Here is a 17,484-nt window from a genome sequence, read left to right as displayed (position 1 = left end):
AAAAATGTGTCACTGAGCACAAAATGAAGCATCTGCCATGGTCATCCCAGTCCCCTGACCTGAACCCTAAAGAAAATGAGTGAATTGAACTGAAGAGAAGAGAAGAAGCACCAACATGGAGCTGGGAATCTGAAGGATCTGGAGAGATACTGCATGAAGGAATGGTCTCTGATCTCTTGTCAGATGTTCTCCAAACTCATCAGGTATTATAGAAGAAGACTCAGAGCTGCTATCTTGGCAAAGGAGGTGCAAAAAAAATATTGAATAAAAGGCTGTCAATAATTGTGGCCAATGTGTTTTGGAGAAAAAACATTTATTTCATAATGTGATTTTCCCCCCACTTTCAATTCTTTTCCTTCAATGAAAGGTTAGATTTTTGCTAATTTTATGAATTAAAGATCAAAAGGATCAACAATGCAGATTTATTGTGGGCAGGTCAATAATTTTATCATATTTATCAAGGGTGCCAATAATTCTGACCACAACTGTATATATATATATATATATATATATATATATATATATATATATATATATATATATATATATATATTGAATTGAATACACTAAATTGTCTGTAGGTGTGAATGCGTGCAAGTCCCAAGCCATGTAATGGGGAGGGTTGGGAAAAGACCTGGCAACTTACCCTGAAAAATCGCTTGTGGCAAGAGATGGCCATAGAATCACCAAGAGTCGGACAGATAGAAATAAATATTTATAGTCTCTGAATATCTCAATAGACTGTCAAGTGTTTTAGGGTCTATTTTTGTTCAGATGTATCCTCATCTCTTAGAATATACCTTTCAACAGAATCATAAAAATCTACTCACCGAAGACACATACTGGATGTCCCTGCAGAGTTTGGTCTCCCTGGGAAAATCCACTAGATCCAGAAAGTTGTCAACCACCACCTGCCCAATAATATCGTGGCGTGAAAAACGATCAAAATCGTAGACACTGAAGTGCAGCTTCCTTGTGGGCAGGTCTGCATATGCCACAGGGAAGAGGAAGACCTCATCAAACACAGGGTTTAAAGTCTTACGATGCACCTTGGTCTGGTGTTTGGTTTTGCGGTCTGGGAGAAGGTAGATTTTTACATATGGGTCAGAGGTTCCAGAAAAGTCCTTGGCAGGGAGGTCTTGGGCTCTGTGGATCTTGACAATGAGCTGCTCCAGGTCACAGTCATATTTCAAAATAAAGTGGAGGCGTCCACAGCTGTCCACACGACTGCTTCGGTTGTCCTCTCCATCTAGGGATCGTTGTTTGTAGAGTTCTGGTTTTAGCTGGCCCAGACTCATGCCAGTCAGAGAGTCCTGCCTCTGGAACTGGGTTACTGTGAAGTCAGGGTTAGACTGGTTCATCTGACGCCGAATTGAACTTTGCCTGTTGACAAATAGTAGTAGTTAAAGACAATTTACTGGATATGAGGCTTACTTGGTGAGCCAAATAAATAAATGAAATGTCTCATACTAAATAAAGACTTTTGATACATCATTATAAACACAAACTACTGGCATTTTGAGAACTATGTGTTTATTGTTAAATGATTTTTTTGTTTGTCAAAAAAGTAAAAAAAAAAAAAGGCAAGTTAGTGAGACAGAAAAAAAAAAAAAAACCTATTGATAGATCAGAAGCCAGAATTGTACCTCTGTTTTACAATAAGTGTTGCTTTACCACAGTAAAAGGGATTAACTCAGTTTCAAATTGCGCCTAGGAACACCCTTACTCGTGGCCATATTCCCTTTATTGCACAACCTTATTAGGTGTGTTTACATGCAATCATTTTCGTCAATGGGAATGAATCCAATCCGATTTCAGTTTCTAAAATTTCTGTTTGAACTCTAAACTTATATGTAATGTCACTGGAGCTACTGTGAGTATAATTGTCATTTTTTGCCTTGATGACATACCTGAAAAGACAGTTGACAAATATGTCAGAAGAGCTTTTTTAGCAAATATTTAATAAATATTCAGTCTCCTCCACCTCCACAGTTCATAAGACGTAAATAAACATATGCACGTTCGTAAGATGTAAAACATATGTAAACAGAGATGAGATCTTATTATAAAGGGCCTCTAATAAACATATGCATGATGACACTGCATGGGAGCAAGGTTTTTTTTTTTTTTTTTTAATCCAAGAAGATCATATTCAAGCATTTACATGCTTAGTTCCCCCCACCCCCCTATTGATTGGATTATTTCAGATCTACACCACCCCTTAAAATATAAATTTTATTCAGACTGAGTCTAATCCGATTGATTGAGGTGTTTACATGAAGGATTGTCAGTCTGATTGAGGTATCAATCTGATTACTAACTAATTATATGGGTGCATGTAAACATAGTGTGGTTTAATTATTTTACAAAATCACAACAAAAGCAATATGATTGCTTCAAGACACTTGTTATTTTCCTTATTCAGGAATGTTCTTGTCATTTTATGCTGTCATTTTAAAATGTGCAATAAAACTCTGCAAGCCTATATGCCTGCCTTAAAATTATCCAACTTTAAAGTGAAAACTACATCTTTATGAGGTCAGTGTCCTCTACTGTAGAGACACTTAGTGATAAACTCTGATTAGAGACCAAATTGACCTCTCAGCCAGTTCTATTGTTGAGAGACTGATGTTTTTACCAGAATCCATTAAAGTAATTTAATTGGTTGACTTACCTGACACAGGTCGAGGAGGGATCAGTAATTTGCCTCTGCATGCGTGTGTTGCCATGGACACCATTTTCTTGAGGCTTAGACTCCACCTCCAGTGGAATATCAGGTGAAGTGTGGCTTATTTTGAGGGCTGCCTCAGGCACTGGCACTGCAGGAGGAGATCCTGGAACTGCTGGAGAGACTGGAGTGGGCGGCACTGTTGTCTCTTTCACCACTGAACATCGGGCATTATTCCGGCGGTCGAGGGTGGCGTCCACCTCGGTATAGATGGACTGGGGTTGAAGGGGTGGAGGAGGAGGATGAGGTGGGTCTGGATGTCCCTCCTTGGTGCTTGGAGAGAGGCCTCGTTCGCGCCATGGAATCCAGCACAATTTCCATGAAACAAAGAGAGAGACGCCAAACAGGGCCAAGCCACAAGCAGTCACCACCAGTGACAGCAGGCTAATGGATATGTCTAAGAAGAAAAACATGAATGCATACAAAAAGAGGGTGAGACAGAAATATAGGCCACATATGTATGTTCATTTTATACAAATGCTCTCTGGAACATGATGTATGGGACACTTAGACTTCAGGGCTGGTGGGAGCACAAGACACAATAAGACTGTTTTAATAACTAGTATTTTAGTTCTGTGCAGACAGTTCAGATTTATTGAAATTTATTTCTCACTACAGACATTTTTCAACAATTAATTTGGTTGTAGAATGCAGTTGTCATTGTTATAAGAAAGTCTGTGTGTACACATTGGAATGGACATATTTTGCTGCAGTCTGTAAGTGGCAAGTGGAATTCCATCAAAAAAGCAACAATGCCATTTAATAGTAATCTAATACATATCTCGTCTGGTGCATTTCAATAGATAATAAGCAAAATTACACACACAGCATTTTCACACTATTGGTGTTACATTTCTAATCTGTATGAATCTCTGTGAATTCCTTCAATGACTCATAGAGTCAACAGGATTCAATGGGAGTCTATGGCAGATACAAGTAACACTGATTTTAATAGATCAAAGATTACTGGAAAAGGGGCTTGAAACACATAGGTAGTTTGGAAAGCAGAGCTTAAGAGCAACATTGCATTCTCAAAAACTCAATCTTAGGATTATATATTTTAAAAATGCTGATAGAAATTGCGAATATTGTATGAAATATGTCATGACTAAAACAGCAATTAGGCTCCATTCATTCACAGCCATTCAGTCTGTAGATATCAAGCGTATAGCGTTAGTTCTGGCAGGTCACGTTAGTCAAACTCACATCAGCTGATTCACATTGACCTATAAGAATACAACGCCTATCACCACATTCGTATATATATGGTCCATTCAGTATTATCAGCAGCTTTATCACATTGCTCAGGAGCTAATTACCCTCCTCCATCCCCAGCTCCTCCTTTGTCCAGTCAGGACTTGCCCTTCTGATATTTATTTTGGTCAAACTCATTCTTCAATTATGTTGTTACATTAATTATTGTCATTAAGAAAATTCATGATATTGCAATTCTTGGTTTTACCCTAAGGGGGGGGTTATCGCTGCTCTCCCTGCTCTTATCCATGCTAGGCTGCATGGATGGGCATGGAGTTTTTGCCAAGAACAGAACCATACTGCCAATCCAAACTGTATGCTAACTGCCAGTCACTCTTTGACGATAGTGATCCTGACAGAATTTTGAGCAGCCACTCAAAATTCAAAGAATCATTTAATGGACCTTAAGTTAGAGGCAACAGATCTCCAGTCAGATGTCATTAACCACCTTTTTCTCAAACCTCTCATATAGACACTATAGTAGTATCTTCTTTAAACAGGTGGCACCTGCTTTACTTTGATATATAATGCCTTTTAATTTGCACAGTTTCCTTTCCTCCGTTTTTTCAAAAAAATGCTTCAATAGCTTCTACATTAAATTAGCCCTATGAGCACACTGTATTCCCTAGACATCTAACTGAATGCCAATTCTAAGCCACTACCATTTGAAACATTGGATATTGTCACTGTGATGACTGGCCTTAACCACCTTAACTCTAATGAAATCCATGAACTTTAATTAAAATCAGGAACTTAAGTTAATTAGCAGAAGTTAAAAATGGAACCCTCACAAAGTTCACTCAAAGCATGTGACATGTTTAATTAGGATGGACAAAACTTGTTTAATTGAACTCCACAGTGGTGTAGCCAAGGGTTGAACAGGGTTGGACAGGACCACCAATTGGACATTCAAGCATCCTTAATCATTATTTTGAGGGAAAACAGTCAGAGCTGCATTTCCCAAAAGCATCGTAAGCATCGTAATGGTCTCTGTGATCAACTTAGGCTTACAGCGCTTTTGGGAAATGCAGCCCAGGGGTGTAGAAAGCCCCAAATATTTTTCTCTAGCCCTCGACACACTGACACAATCTAAGAAAAAGATTCTGTCTTTTTATTGAAAGTAGACAGCAAGAAACAATATAAATATTTCGTCCCCTTGGAATTATAAGGTTTTATCTGGCATTTTTGTCAAAATTGAGTTATTCACATATTCTTATTCTGTGACAATGTTTTGTACATTTTGGGGTTTTTAATTTAGAAAACAAAAAGTTTCTATCTACAAAGTTGAATGGAATGCAAAAAACTTTGAAACTCAACATCTCAAAACTGCTCAGAATGCAGACAGAACCTTATAATTCCAAGGGGACATGGGGATAAGAACCCTAATGTAAAGCAGAGGGCTCTTGGTCATTATCCAGAAATATCTGACTGATCAGTGTCATGATTGACTAATCAGAATCAAGTATTTCTGATTAATAATTATCAATATACTGTTCTCAGCTGCAAGCCTCCCAGTGCGTTTGCATAGAGGCAGACAGGAAATTACGGTATGACCTCAGTGGTCGCATCAGGACAGATAGGAAGTTCACGTACGACCTCTGTGGTTGCGTCGAGGCAAACAGGAGGTTCAGGGGCGACCTCCGTGGTTGTATCAATGCAAACAGGCAGTTCACAAGGTGGAACAGGCACAGGACTGGGATTCGGGTCAGGGGCTGGAGCAATCACCGGGCTGTGGTCAGGGGCTGGTGTCGGTTCTGGAGCAAACTCATGGGCTGGAGTACGTTCTGGAGTGGACTCATGGGCTGGAGGGGACTCTGGAGCGGGCTTATGGGCTGGAGCAGGCTCTGGAGGGGACTCATGGACTGGAGCAAGCTCTGAAAAGGGCTCATGGGCTGGAGCAAGCTCTGGAAAGGACTCATGGGCTGGAGCGGGCTCAGGAGTGGACTCATGGGCTGGAGCAGGCTCTGGAGCAGGCTCAGGTTTCGCGGCCATCTCGGTTGATGACTCCGGCTTGGCGGACATCTTGGCTGATGACTTTGGTTTAGCGGCCATCTTGACTGATGACTCTGGCTTGGAAGCCATCTTAGCTGAAGTCTCAGGTGTGGTGGCCATGTTGTAAATAGGCTCCATCTGACCAGGAGTAACTATTTGACTTCGATATTGGAGCTAGCCAATGAAGCTCCAAAAACCCAGATTCTTAAGTTCCTCCATCTCCCACAGAGGCACAGCATAGTCCAGGCATTCATTAAAGATAACTAAGTATCATTATATTCCAGCACCACAGCCATGGACCAAAATAACTGAGCAAATCCACCTACCGCACACCCCTGCTGATGCAGGGCAGTCAACGCCTGACATCGTGCCCTCTGCTCCATTTTAGTGGCTGGAGGAAGAATACGAATTCCCATGCTGCTGGATCTGAGGTAGTCTTGTGTAGCCAGACCTTCAGACTGACGGCAGAAGGTCTGGACTCTATCGCAGCTTTCATTGGCTTAGGACTGCCCAAGAGGACGTTTGACTGACAGTTAAAGCAACCAATCAGAGTTTGTTTTGTCCCACGTCATGTTTAGGGGCGTGAAAATGAAAGCCGATGTCCCTACAATAACAGACCGGCGTGCATCTATAAATTATTCATTCAAGAACGTTGTTCAAGTTTACTGCAACAATGGAGCCGGAAACTTCACATACTTTTAAAAATCCAGTGTTTATTTGATCCTGATAAGCGCTCGTTGTCACAGTTGTAAACATGATGGCATTCTTCTACGAGGGGGTTTGGCGTCACGGCATTTGTTTCCAAGCCGACCATTTAAGAACCCAACACACACATCTCCCGGACATCCTGTAGAATTCAACCAACCAGATGACGACTTCGATACTGCTGAAGTGTTTCCAGATAAGTGTGCCATATGCATCAGACATTCAGCCAACAGTCCGTGGGCGTGACGTCTGAGGCTGAGACTAGATCTGAGGTGATCGAGGTTTTCTGTCACGGAATGCTCTGAGACTTGGGTAAGATCCAAGTGCAGCTTTATTGGTGAATCCAGAATCATAGTCAAATTTGCAGGCAAAGGGTCAAAAACACATACAAACAATCCAAACCAGTCATCAGACAGGAAACTCAGGCAAAAGGGTAAATCCACAGAAAATCCACAAAACCAAGAGACATGAACAAGAGCGAGTGCTTACATGTGCAACGTAACACTTGCAAAACCTTGATGACAATGACAGAGAGAAACATGGTTTTCGTAGGCTGAGACTAACAATGTAATGAACAACAGCTGAATGCAATATTTCATGATGAGTCTGGGCAAAGGATTATGGGGACTGAAGTGCATGGCTGAGTGGCAAAGGTCAGGAAAGGAGTGCCCTCTAGTGATCAACCTGGGCACACCAGCTGGTGACCGTGACAGAGGAACATCAAAACGATTCTTATCAAATGTCAACATAAAATTTAGACCATGTCATTCATGGCTGTCTGGATGCATGGAACAAACAAAAGCTCTTTAGATTTATGAAAATGAAACCACAAATTGATGCATAGACTGCAGCAGTGATGATAGCAGAATATGAGCAGTAACAATTGTAGGACACAAGGGCTATTTTAGACCATTTTTAGGGAGGCTTCAGCCCCCCTGTCTATTGTCTCAGCCCCCCTAAAACTATAATCACCTATTCGAACAATCAGGCCAGTACTGTTTCCTCAAGAAAGTTTATCATTTTCACACTTTTTTTAAGTCTTGTCAGTTTAAATATTCAAGTGATTTTAAGCCATTCAAGCGTAAGATGCTGTGAAAGAACACTCAATGCAGTATTAAAGGGTTAGTTCAACCAAAAATGAAAATTCTGTCATTAATTACTCACCCTCGTGCCGTTTTACACCTGTAAGACCTTCGTTGATCTTCAGAACACAAATTAAGATATTTTTGTTGAAATCCGATGGCTCCGTGAGGCCTACATAGGGAGCAATGACATTTCCTCTCTCAAGATCCATTAATGTACTAATAACATATTAAAATCAGTTCATGTGAGTACAGTGGTTCAATATCAATATTATAAAGCGACGAGAATATTTTTGGTGCGCCAAAAAAAAAAAAAAAAATCGACTTATTTAGTGATGGCCGATTTCAAAACACTGCTTCAGGAAGATTCAGAGCGTAATGAATCAGCGTGTCGAATCATGATTCGGATCTCGTGTCAAACCGCCAAACTGCTGAAATCACGTGACTTTGGCACTCCGAACTGCGGATTCGACACGCTGATTCATAACACTCCGAAGCTTCCTGAAGCAGTGTTTTGAAATCGGCCAACACTAAATAATTCGTTATTTTGTTTTTTTGGCGCACCAAAAATATTCTCGTCGCTTTATAATATTAATATTGAACCACTGTACTCACATAAACTGATTTAAATATGTTTTTAGTACCTTTATGGATCTTGAGAGAGGAAATGTCATTGCTCCCTATGTAGGCCTCACGGAGCCATCGGATTTAAACAAAAATATCTCATTTTGCATTCCGAAGATTAACGAAGGTCTTACGGGTGTGGAACGGCATGAGCGTGAGTAATAATTTTTGGGTGAACTAACCCTTTAATGCTCTGTGATAGTTTCTGTGCATGCACACACCTGAAGCGCACACACAGAAAGCTGCCAATCAGACAGCATGCAAGTACAGAATTGAATTCTCTTTCACGTCTTCTTGAGAAAATACACACAAAATTATATCAAAATGTCTGATGAGCATCTACGTGAACAGTCTTAATTGAACATAGTTAAGAAAATATTGAATGTGCGTCAATATAACGGATTCGTGCATTAGGTCTTAAAGTGACAGCAGCCTCATATACCTTGTTTCCTAAGTTAATAATGTTAATCAAACAACAAGAGAGAGAGAATTACTCTTAACTGACTTATGTAGCTTTAATAGGTATCTGTGTATATTTACTTCATAGAGTAATAGATTTTGCACAAGCACTGTAAAGTACTGTTTATTTAATTTGAATATTTGTTCTCTTGTAATTATTTGTGCTATTGCTTGTAATTTGTTATTTTCATTCTTATTTTATAGAATTCTAGGACATGTAGAAATAATTCTTTACAGGCTTTAAAAGTAACCTTTAGATCACTCGAATTGTATTGAATGAAGCTACGCAAATCAAATGCTTGCAGTGTTAACAGCTTCATTCACTGTAATAGGAGCAATTAACTATTCCAGACTTTTCTGCTAAAGTATCTAAACTGTAATACACTTTCATTGCATTGACATACACTGTGTGTTCAAGTTACTACAAGTAAATATTTTATGTCCTTTTAGAAACTTTTATTTTTATTTATCTGCCTTATTTAAACATCTGGTAATGACACTTCATTTTTCATTGTTTGTGACCACACCTTTACTTGCCCATTGCTGTTGTGAGTCTCCTTCTCTGAAATACTGCTCTGCTGGGGAGACAGGTACTCCACATAATGTTACATTTTCACAGGTGGCATAAAATAATAGTCTTTAATAGGTCTCTTGCTTATTGTTCCACATTTATTATTAGGTTGGAGTGTCAGGTGCATGTGAATCCTGGGAAATCATGGGTTCCAAATGCTGAAGAAAACGGGTCATAGACCATGCTGTCTGTCTGATTCCCATTAAAAAGCTGCCTGGTTATTTCCTACCATTAATATCTTAAATCAAATATTGAGTATTTAAGATTATCATACTTAAAAACCCTTGGTATTCTGAGACAGCCACTATCTGTGATAAACAGTTGATCAAAATACCTGGATATAACTTCCTTAAACCCATTTCAGAATGATTGTGGAGCAAAAGACATTATCTACTGAAATTACAAACCATGAACAAAATACAGTATTATTAAAATGCTTTTATGACATTATACCATGGATTTATATAGAAAATAAAATCTAATTTCAAACCGCAAGCTATATTTACTACAGTTCACGATGCACAGCCAAGGCTGTCTTAATCTTAGAGAAACAGATCAGATAAAAAGCAATGTTGAAAATATTGAAAGAAGAGAACATTAATTACTAGTACTTTTTGTCTTAGTGTCATAATATTATATACTATGTGTGCATTTTAAGGTTGAATGTGATAAATCTTGTGCCCAAAATATAATCTTGAATAAAATAGAGGTTTACCAAAATGACAAGAAATCATTTTGAATTAGTAACATGTGTCAGCAATCCAGTAGCACTGGTCTTGTCATCTGTGCTATTTAAATCATAAATAAAATCAATAATAGTCAGTCATTAATAGAAAACTAGGAAGTAATGCGGGACAAATGAGTAGTACTACAGTAACCCTTTAGCTATTACTATTAACTAATATGGAAACAAGAATTGTAAAGAATTAACAATTAATTATTAATTACAACATTAACGTGTCTGAGATGTGAGCAATGACCATGTTCAGAGTAAAAAAGATGCAGACACGTTCATGTTGTGAATAGTAATTAATTGGTAATTCTTTATAATTGGTCATAGTTATTAATATTCTAGCGGTTAATGAATATGATCTCATTAAGTAATTATCTCAAATAGTAATTATTACCTAATACAGAACTGTCTCAGTCCTAAATTCGCTATTACTTACCGATTAGGTAATAGTAGTAGCTGAAGTGTAAATATAGTACTACTCATTTATCCTGTATTACTTCCTGCATAGTTACCTATTAATGATGGACAATTATTTTAAAATGACATACAAATAGTGCTTTTTTGCACTTGTTTTTTATACATGGCAACCTAAATTATAGCATTCGAGTAGCAAGGTAGTCGCAGGTAATAAACATGTAACAAACATTTACATGTGATAGTTGTATGTTGTGTTTCATTCCATCATTCCATCATAATATTCCATGGAGACCCCATGGAATAAAAAAATAGTAATGATAAAAAAGAACCAGTAAATATTCATCAACAATTTCAGCTCAATTAAAATGCTGCATTATGAAACCTTGGCATTTTTATGTCAACTAGATAGAACTATACCTGGACTTTTTAATGGACAGAGTTTTTTCCCCCCTTCCTCTCCTTTTACATGTCCCCAGCATTCAGTAGACAGCAGCTGCCAAACTCTATTTGATTTGAGCTGTCCCTGTTGAGCAGAGTCCTCTAAAGCAGCCCAACTCATTTCAGTCTACTGAGTGTGTCAGTTACACTTCAAAGTGAAAGCTCCACAATGGCTCATATCTAGTAACCCATAGAAACATTCCAACATACAAAGAGCTTCAAAGAGCTTTGTAGCTGAGATTCCCACTGCACTGCAGCTGCCTGTACAAATGCATTCATGTTCATTTTTTTTTTTTTTTTTTCCCCGGACACACAGAAAATACTGATAATAGTATTTTAATAGTATAATAGTATTAGTATTAGTATTAGTACCAGAGTGTAAAGAAAAAGTTTTTTTTTTTTTTTCATCAAATTTGCTAAAAAATTGCTCATTTTGAAGTGTTGTTTTAAATAGTAATAATGTAGCAAATATTTCTATACATTTTAAAACTGCTTGCAGTTACATAACACATGCAACATGATAAATATGGAGGTATGCAGGTTTTCTTTGTATTCACCTTCACAAACAGGAATATTGCATATGTTCCTAAACCCCTAAAAGGTGTAATAACAACATCTAAAAGTACTAGGCGGTCATTCACCCTTGGTATCTTGTTACATGCCAAAGCTCCGAGTGGTTATGCTAGACCCTCTGACCCCATTCCACATCTTTCTGCAAAGTGGGATTGAGAAGATGAAATAGGATTTCCAATAAGAGGTTAATAAAGCAATGGAACTCCAGCCTGTGTTTTTTCATGCTGCAGCCCTTTCTCTGAACCAAAAACCACACTGAACAATACCAAATGTTGGTTATGCCCATAACAGACTTTCCTAAGAAGGCTAAAAAATGAACTCTAAACATACTGAATCATTGCAAAATCACAGAAGCTCTGCACTCGGTGTTCAATATTGCCCCTTGTGTAATCAAGTCTATTCTTAAAAAAAAAAAAAAAAGATTATCTGTCCTCCAAAAGAAATAACAATGTTACCATAGCATTCACAGAAAGGCGATCATTCCGGCACAGTAAGATGCTAGATAATGATTGTTTTGCCTCTTTCTTTTCACTCTGGCTTCAGGCTGCTGATTATTTAATTATAGTTTACACAGCCACTTGGTCTGAATTTCCTGATTTCCCATTGAGCTACAACACTCTTGCTGTAAGACTGGTCAAATGTGTTTATTTGCTTATTCAATAATATCTAAGCTATTGGAGAAGCATAGTCTTCATTAATGCTTGATTTCTGCTGAAAATATGAGAGGAACTCTGTAAAACAATCTTGTGTCAAACAACATGGAGTATATAAAAGCTGTTGTCTGGCCAGGGTCGTAATCCCACTCCTCCTCTCTCACTCCTACTTTCATCTCTGCACAATACTGATCTAAAAAAAAAAAAAAAACTAAATGAAATTTGGCTGATTACTTACAGCACACACATATGGCATTGGTTGTTATTGTCTCAATGGATCTGATAATAACCCGGCCAAGCGTTCGACTACCGAACTAATATATATATATATATATATATATATATATATGGGTGGTTTCTAGATGGTTGCTTATTTCATCAAGAAAAATATTGTTCACCTGTTAAAAACTGTAAGCTTATTTGCACAATGTAAGAATACATGTCCTTAACAAGCCATACAAACAATGAGGGGTGAGTTACACCCTGCGTTTTATACTTAGAGTAAGGTATTAATGTAGTAAACATCACTAATTGCATACTGTATATAACTAACTACTAAGTGCACAACACTTTTACTGTGTTTTTTCTTCTTCTTTTTTTTCTTCTTTTAAACTCAGGCTCAATGGAAATCGTGCCTGGGGCAAACCTAAAAGCTTTATTTGTTCAGTTTTATACTAAGTAGATAAACATGAATCGTGTTTTATTATGCTTTACATTTCGTGGCAGTTTGGAAATGGAAATGGTTAATGGTTAATGCTGTACCATATTGAAAATAACATGCCACCTACACTAAACCCTACCATAAACCTGTTAATAAAAGATCATTGTGAGATTACAATGTATGTACTGAAGAAATCATGCCATTTTAGCTTGCTGCTAGAAGTTTTTGTACCCAAGTACAAAAGTGCAATGCTGTACCAGGTGAGTTTAGTTTACTAGTTTACTACGCCAGACAAGTCATACATATGGAACTAATTATGCGATTCAAATGTCAAAACAAATTAGTTTACAAATCAATCACTGTTTTTTTTTTTTTTTTTTTTGGTGAAGTCATAACATAGTTTGTGCAAGGAACAATGCAACAAGTCTTTATTAATCAATAATCTGCCCTGTAATCGTGATTTGTGTGAAAAAGAATAAAAGTTGTTGGTGTTTTACTGTCAATAGGGTTGACTTCAGCTGGAAACAGCAGTAAATTCAATGTATGTAGGTATTTTTCATAGACGACACTGCCTGTATTTATGTATATATAGGTATATATAGAGTTTTTAAAAAAATGTAGGTAGAGGAATGGTTTTCCAATGTGTCTACATTGGTTCTTTTTGTGACAAATGCTTTTGCATTCACACCTGGACTGTTCACTAAACCTCTTTCACAAGTTTCCTTCAGAGAGAGAGGAAAAAAAAAAAAAAACACACACATTCAAAAACACAAAATAGTTCAGAGACATTGTCACACTCTTGTGTGCTGCACTCACTTTTTGTGTGTGTGTGTGATGCCACTCACCCAATATGAAATGACATGCCTCAGCTGTAGCCTTTTATTGCAGCACTACTGTGGGATTTGGGTTATGGTGCAGGCTATTTGCTCTCAATGAACTGACAAAACCAACCATGCCAATGCAGTCACAGGAGCTCGGTGTGTCAGAGAGTGTGAGCGAGATGCCGATATAGCTTCTAAGAATCTTGAGCTGGTGTGCATGTGTGTTGGGGGAGGGGATTAGGGTTAAATTTTTACTTTCAGCTCGATGACTGTTAGATCTAAGCTAATTTTATGTGTAGTCATGTATTTAAAACATATCTTCCAAAATTTCATGACCTAAACCAAAAGCTGTGCCCTAATACAGAGTGTTATAATACAATGCATGTACACACATCTGGCAAATAAATAAGCCAATAAACTTTTGAAGCTTTGTGTTGTAAATATAATAAATCTAGGAACTATGCCTGCATCAAACATCAAGATGAATCATTGTAAAAGCTATTGTGGTAGATTTAACGCTGGTTACCAGATCCCCTTGGCACACCTGAGTGTAGCACAAAATACTCCTGCCTCTTGCTCAGCAGGTGCTGTAGCTTTAGAATCCAAGCAGTCAGATTCCAATACTTCACTTTTTAAAGTTGGTCTGCGCTGTTGGAATAGGTTGTGCATTGTGTCTCAATCTGTTCATCTATACAGTATAAATGTGAAATAACAAATGTCATATTTAAATCAAATGCAACAATTTTCATTCTGGACAGAGTGGCTTCAGCTATATAACAGTATCTAAAGAATAATAATTATAAAAAAAAAAAAAAAAAAGATGATGATGATGATGATGATGGTGAAACGTTGTAAATGTGTGGTGTGTCAGGCTATCCCAAGGGGCATGGCATTAAGAGAGTGGGTTTAATAAGGACAGGAGGGTTGGTGTGAAGCTGTGAGGGGTACATCATGTCACCACCTCACTACCAATAATCTCTCACAAGTACAAGTCAAAGTGTGTATACTCTGCTGAGGTATTGCTCAATTTCTGTTTATGCATGTTTACTAATTTATTATTATTATTAATTATTTATTTATTTAGCTAATGTTATTAAAGGGACAACACTGGAGGATCCTGGAGAAAGCTGACGCTCGATTAAAGACTCATTTGTGTTTATGGATCAAACCTAGAACCTCTTGGCACCCCAGTGGTCCTTCCATGTCATAAGGAACAGCCTTTTCCCAGAGTAATGATGACATATAGCGTTCTGGTAAAATAAAAATAAAAAAAAATAATAATCTGGAATTGCTAAACCACTGAATTCTTATAAAGATCAAGACAAATTAAATAAGGTCATGCTGCAAAAGTATTTGTCTACACCAAACTCAACCGCAACCGACACTGACACGTAACGTCAGATATCACACCGACACAGTAAGATATCACAGTGAATGTGGTCGACATTCCTCACACTGGAGGTTGAAATGGAATAAATTGTTGAGCAACAAGTCAATGCTGAATCAAATGAAAAAGAACCTACTACGTAAAAATAGCCTATATAGGATATGAAACTGAAATGGTACTTTAGTGTTAACCGTGTTCGTGATGCTGAGGGGAAAAAAAAGCGCATGCAGCCGTTTTGTACTGAAGTGTCGCCTACCTGAGTCCGAATACCTCGGCCTGGCAAGGTCTCGGAAATAATAAATGAAATCCAAACAGTTTTCGTTCTGAACCTCCCCCTTAGAACAAAGATCCGATAAGAGTTCTAGCGCTTTTTGACAAATCTCGTCCTCTCTGTCGACAGGCATTTCCCACCAGCATCCTTCTGGATTGTGGAGCTTCTAAAGCGCAATCCCCTCGCAGAGAAACATCATCTCACTGACTGCATCCCACTCTCGCGGACAAACCGAGCTCTTTTTAACGTGGAAGTCTTTTTGTTATTAGTATTATTGTTAAGATTCCCTTTCAGAATTCACTCGACACGGTGAAGTTCTTGCGTGATGTGAAGCCCAGTCGCGACGCGAGTGGAGTCAGAAAACAAAAGCCACCGGTTGAATCTTCACACACACACACGCACACACATACACGCGCGCGAACTGAAGTGTGAAGCTCAATGTCCACGCTCGCCGTGGTGCTGAAGACAGTGCGCATGCTCACAGCCTGGTAGCCACGTAATTACTCATCAGCACGAGCGCAATTACTGTGTGTTTCTTGGTCCAAAGCGATAGTACCAGCGCATACCTTACTTTTACTCATTTAAACAATCGTTTAAAACAGCTGAAGCTGGGTAGGAATCAGTTTCACAAAACCAGTCAGTAAAATTTTCATACATCAAAACTATGATTTTACTGAGCTAACTTTGAGATAGCCTACTTGGTACCTAACTTGTCATGATACGTTTTTAGTTTGGAGCATCTTCTCAAAGCCAATGAGAAGCCTGGCATATGTTCTATCTAGGCTATATTTTGGATGTGTTTTGCACTACACTAGGGAACTGACATGGTTGCATGAGTCTGATGGGAATTTATTCAGTATATCTATCGATATTAATGGCCATTTAAAGGATGAATATTGCAGATAACTGACACAGATTCACAGATAATTAATGGTCAGTTAATCAGTGTTTGTTAAAACCTTATAAAGTAGGCTGTATGGTATTCTCCAATAATATGCTATGAGCAGCTAAATAATGAACAAATTTGTTAATCTCTGGAAGCTGTGCTTTTAAATCTTCAATCTTCATTTAGGTAGAAATTAGTATTGTGTGTATTTTATGTTATTTATTTATTAAGATTTAACATTCAGCTGTCTTTTTATCTGCAGAATCAAAGAAAACTACACATGGAATTCTTAGCCTAGTATATTTGAGACATTATTAATAGTGCACCAAAGTCAAACTTCCTCATCCTTTTGTCACAATTAGTCAATAATTTCCAAGAGGCTGTCTCAAAGTGACTGCAGGGTATATGCCCAATGTGAACAGAAGTGCACAGACCTTGTCGAGCACCATAATGAAGATGCATGCACCTTATTGGAGAGCACTGCCTGAGCTTTCATCACAGAGAGGAGAATCATTTCTGATACTGAGATCATAGTAGATTGTAGCAAATTAGCTCAAAATAAATATGATAATTAATCATAACTAGTTATAATTAATTATAAATATTTGGATCAGTTAATAAAATTAACTTAATGTAATAAAATTAATATTACAATCAATTAACCTGTTTGGCCAATGAACACTCAGTGTTAATTGTTTATTAATTCTAAGAAATGTTTATTTCCAGGTTATGGGAAATAACAATCTTATGTACAGTACTACTCAGAGCATGTAGTCAGGATCTGCATGAATAAGGGACTCCAGTATGAGCATGAAACACGGACAACTTTACGTGTGACATGAACAAGACTTTATTAACTAGACTAAACACTTAAACTAATACAGGAAAGCAAGCAGTTACAGCATTGTTTGAAATTCAGCAGATCAACAGCCTTGAGCAAACCATCAGTTTAGTTTTAACAGGCCCTTCTTTAAAAGGGGTAAGGATACTTAATGTATCAAATAATGAGACTAAGTTTGATACTTGCATGTCTCGCCCATTTGAATTAAAACTGTCCTGATGCAATTTGTGGAGGTTCCCGTTGAATCTTTGCTGATATTGTCTTGATGAAAGAGAACCAGTTGGATTCAGAGGATCTTTGGTGAATGGAAGGTCTAGGCCTGAGCTTGGCACAAGCTTGGGTTCCTTAGAAGCTTCTAGCTTCTTAGCCTCATCTTCACATCAGCATT

General features: G+C 37.9%; 1 protein-coding gene across 1 annotated transcript in view; it reads right to left on the bottom strand.

Annotated features, from left to right (window-relative positions):
• The window catches only part of syt9a (synaptotagmin IXa), a 59,750-nt gene extending 43,931 nt beyond the window's left edge, over positions 1 to 15,819 (bottom strand). The window contains exons 1-3 of the mRNA XM_051871027.1: positions 15,355 to 15,819; positions 2,675 to 3,125; positions 831 to 1,383 (exon numbers count right to left, since the gene is read on the bottom strand). Of these exons, the coding sequence (XP_051726987.1) occupies positions 831 to 1,383; positions 2,675 to 3,125; positions 15,355 to 15,502 (1,152 nt within the window). The 5' untranslated portion in view covers positions 15,503 to 15,819. The remainder of the gene's footprint in view (positions 1 to 830; positions 1,384 to 2,674; positions 3,126 to 15,354) is intronic.
• Positions 15,820 to 17,484: the final 1,665 nt, after the last annotated feature.

Source organism: Ctenopharyngodon idella, chromosome 18, assembly GCF_019924925.1.
Source record: "Ctenopharyngodon idella isolate HZGC_01 chromosome 18, HZGC01, whole genome shotgun sequence".
Classification (NCBI taxonomy): Eukaryota; Metazoa; Chordata; class Actinopteri; order Cypriniformes; family Xenocyprididae; genus Ctenopharyngodon; species Ctenopharyngodon idella.
The sequence above is the reverse complement of the archived record's forward strand: the minus strand, read 5'-3'. Positions and strand labels throughout refer to the sequence as shown.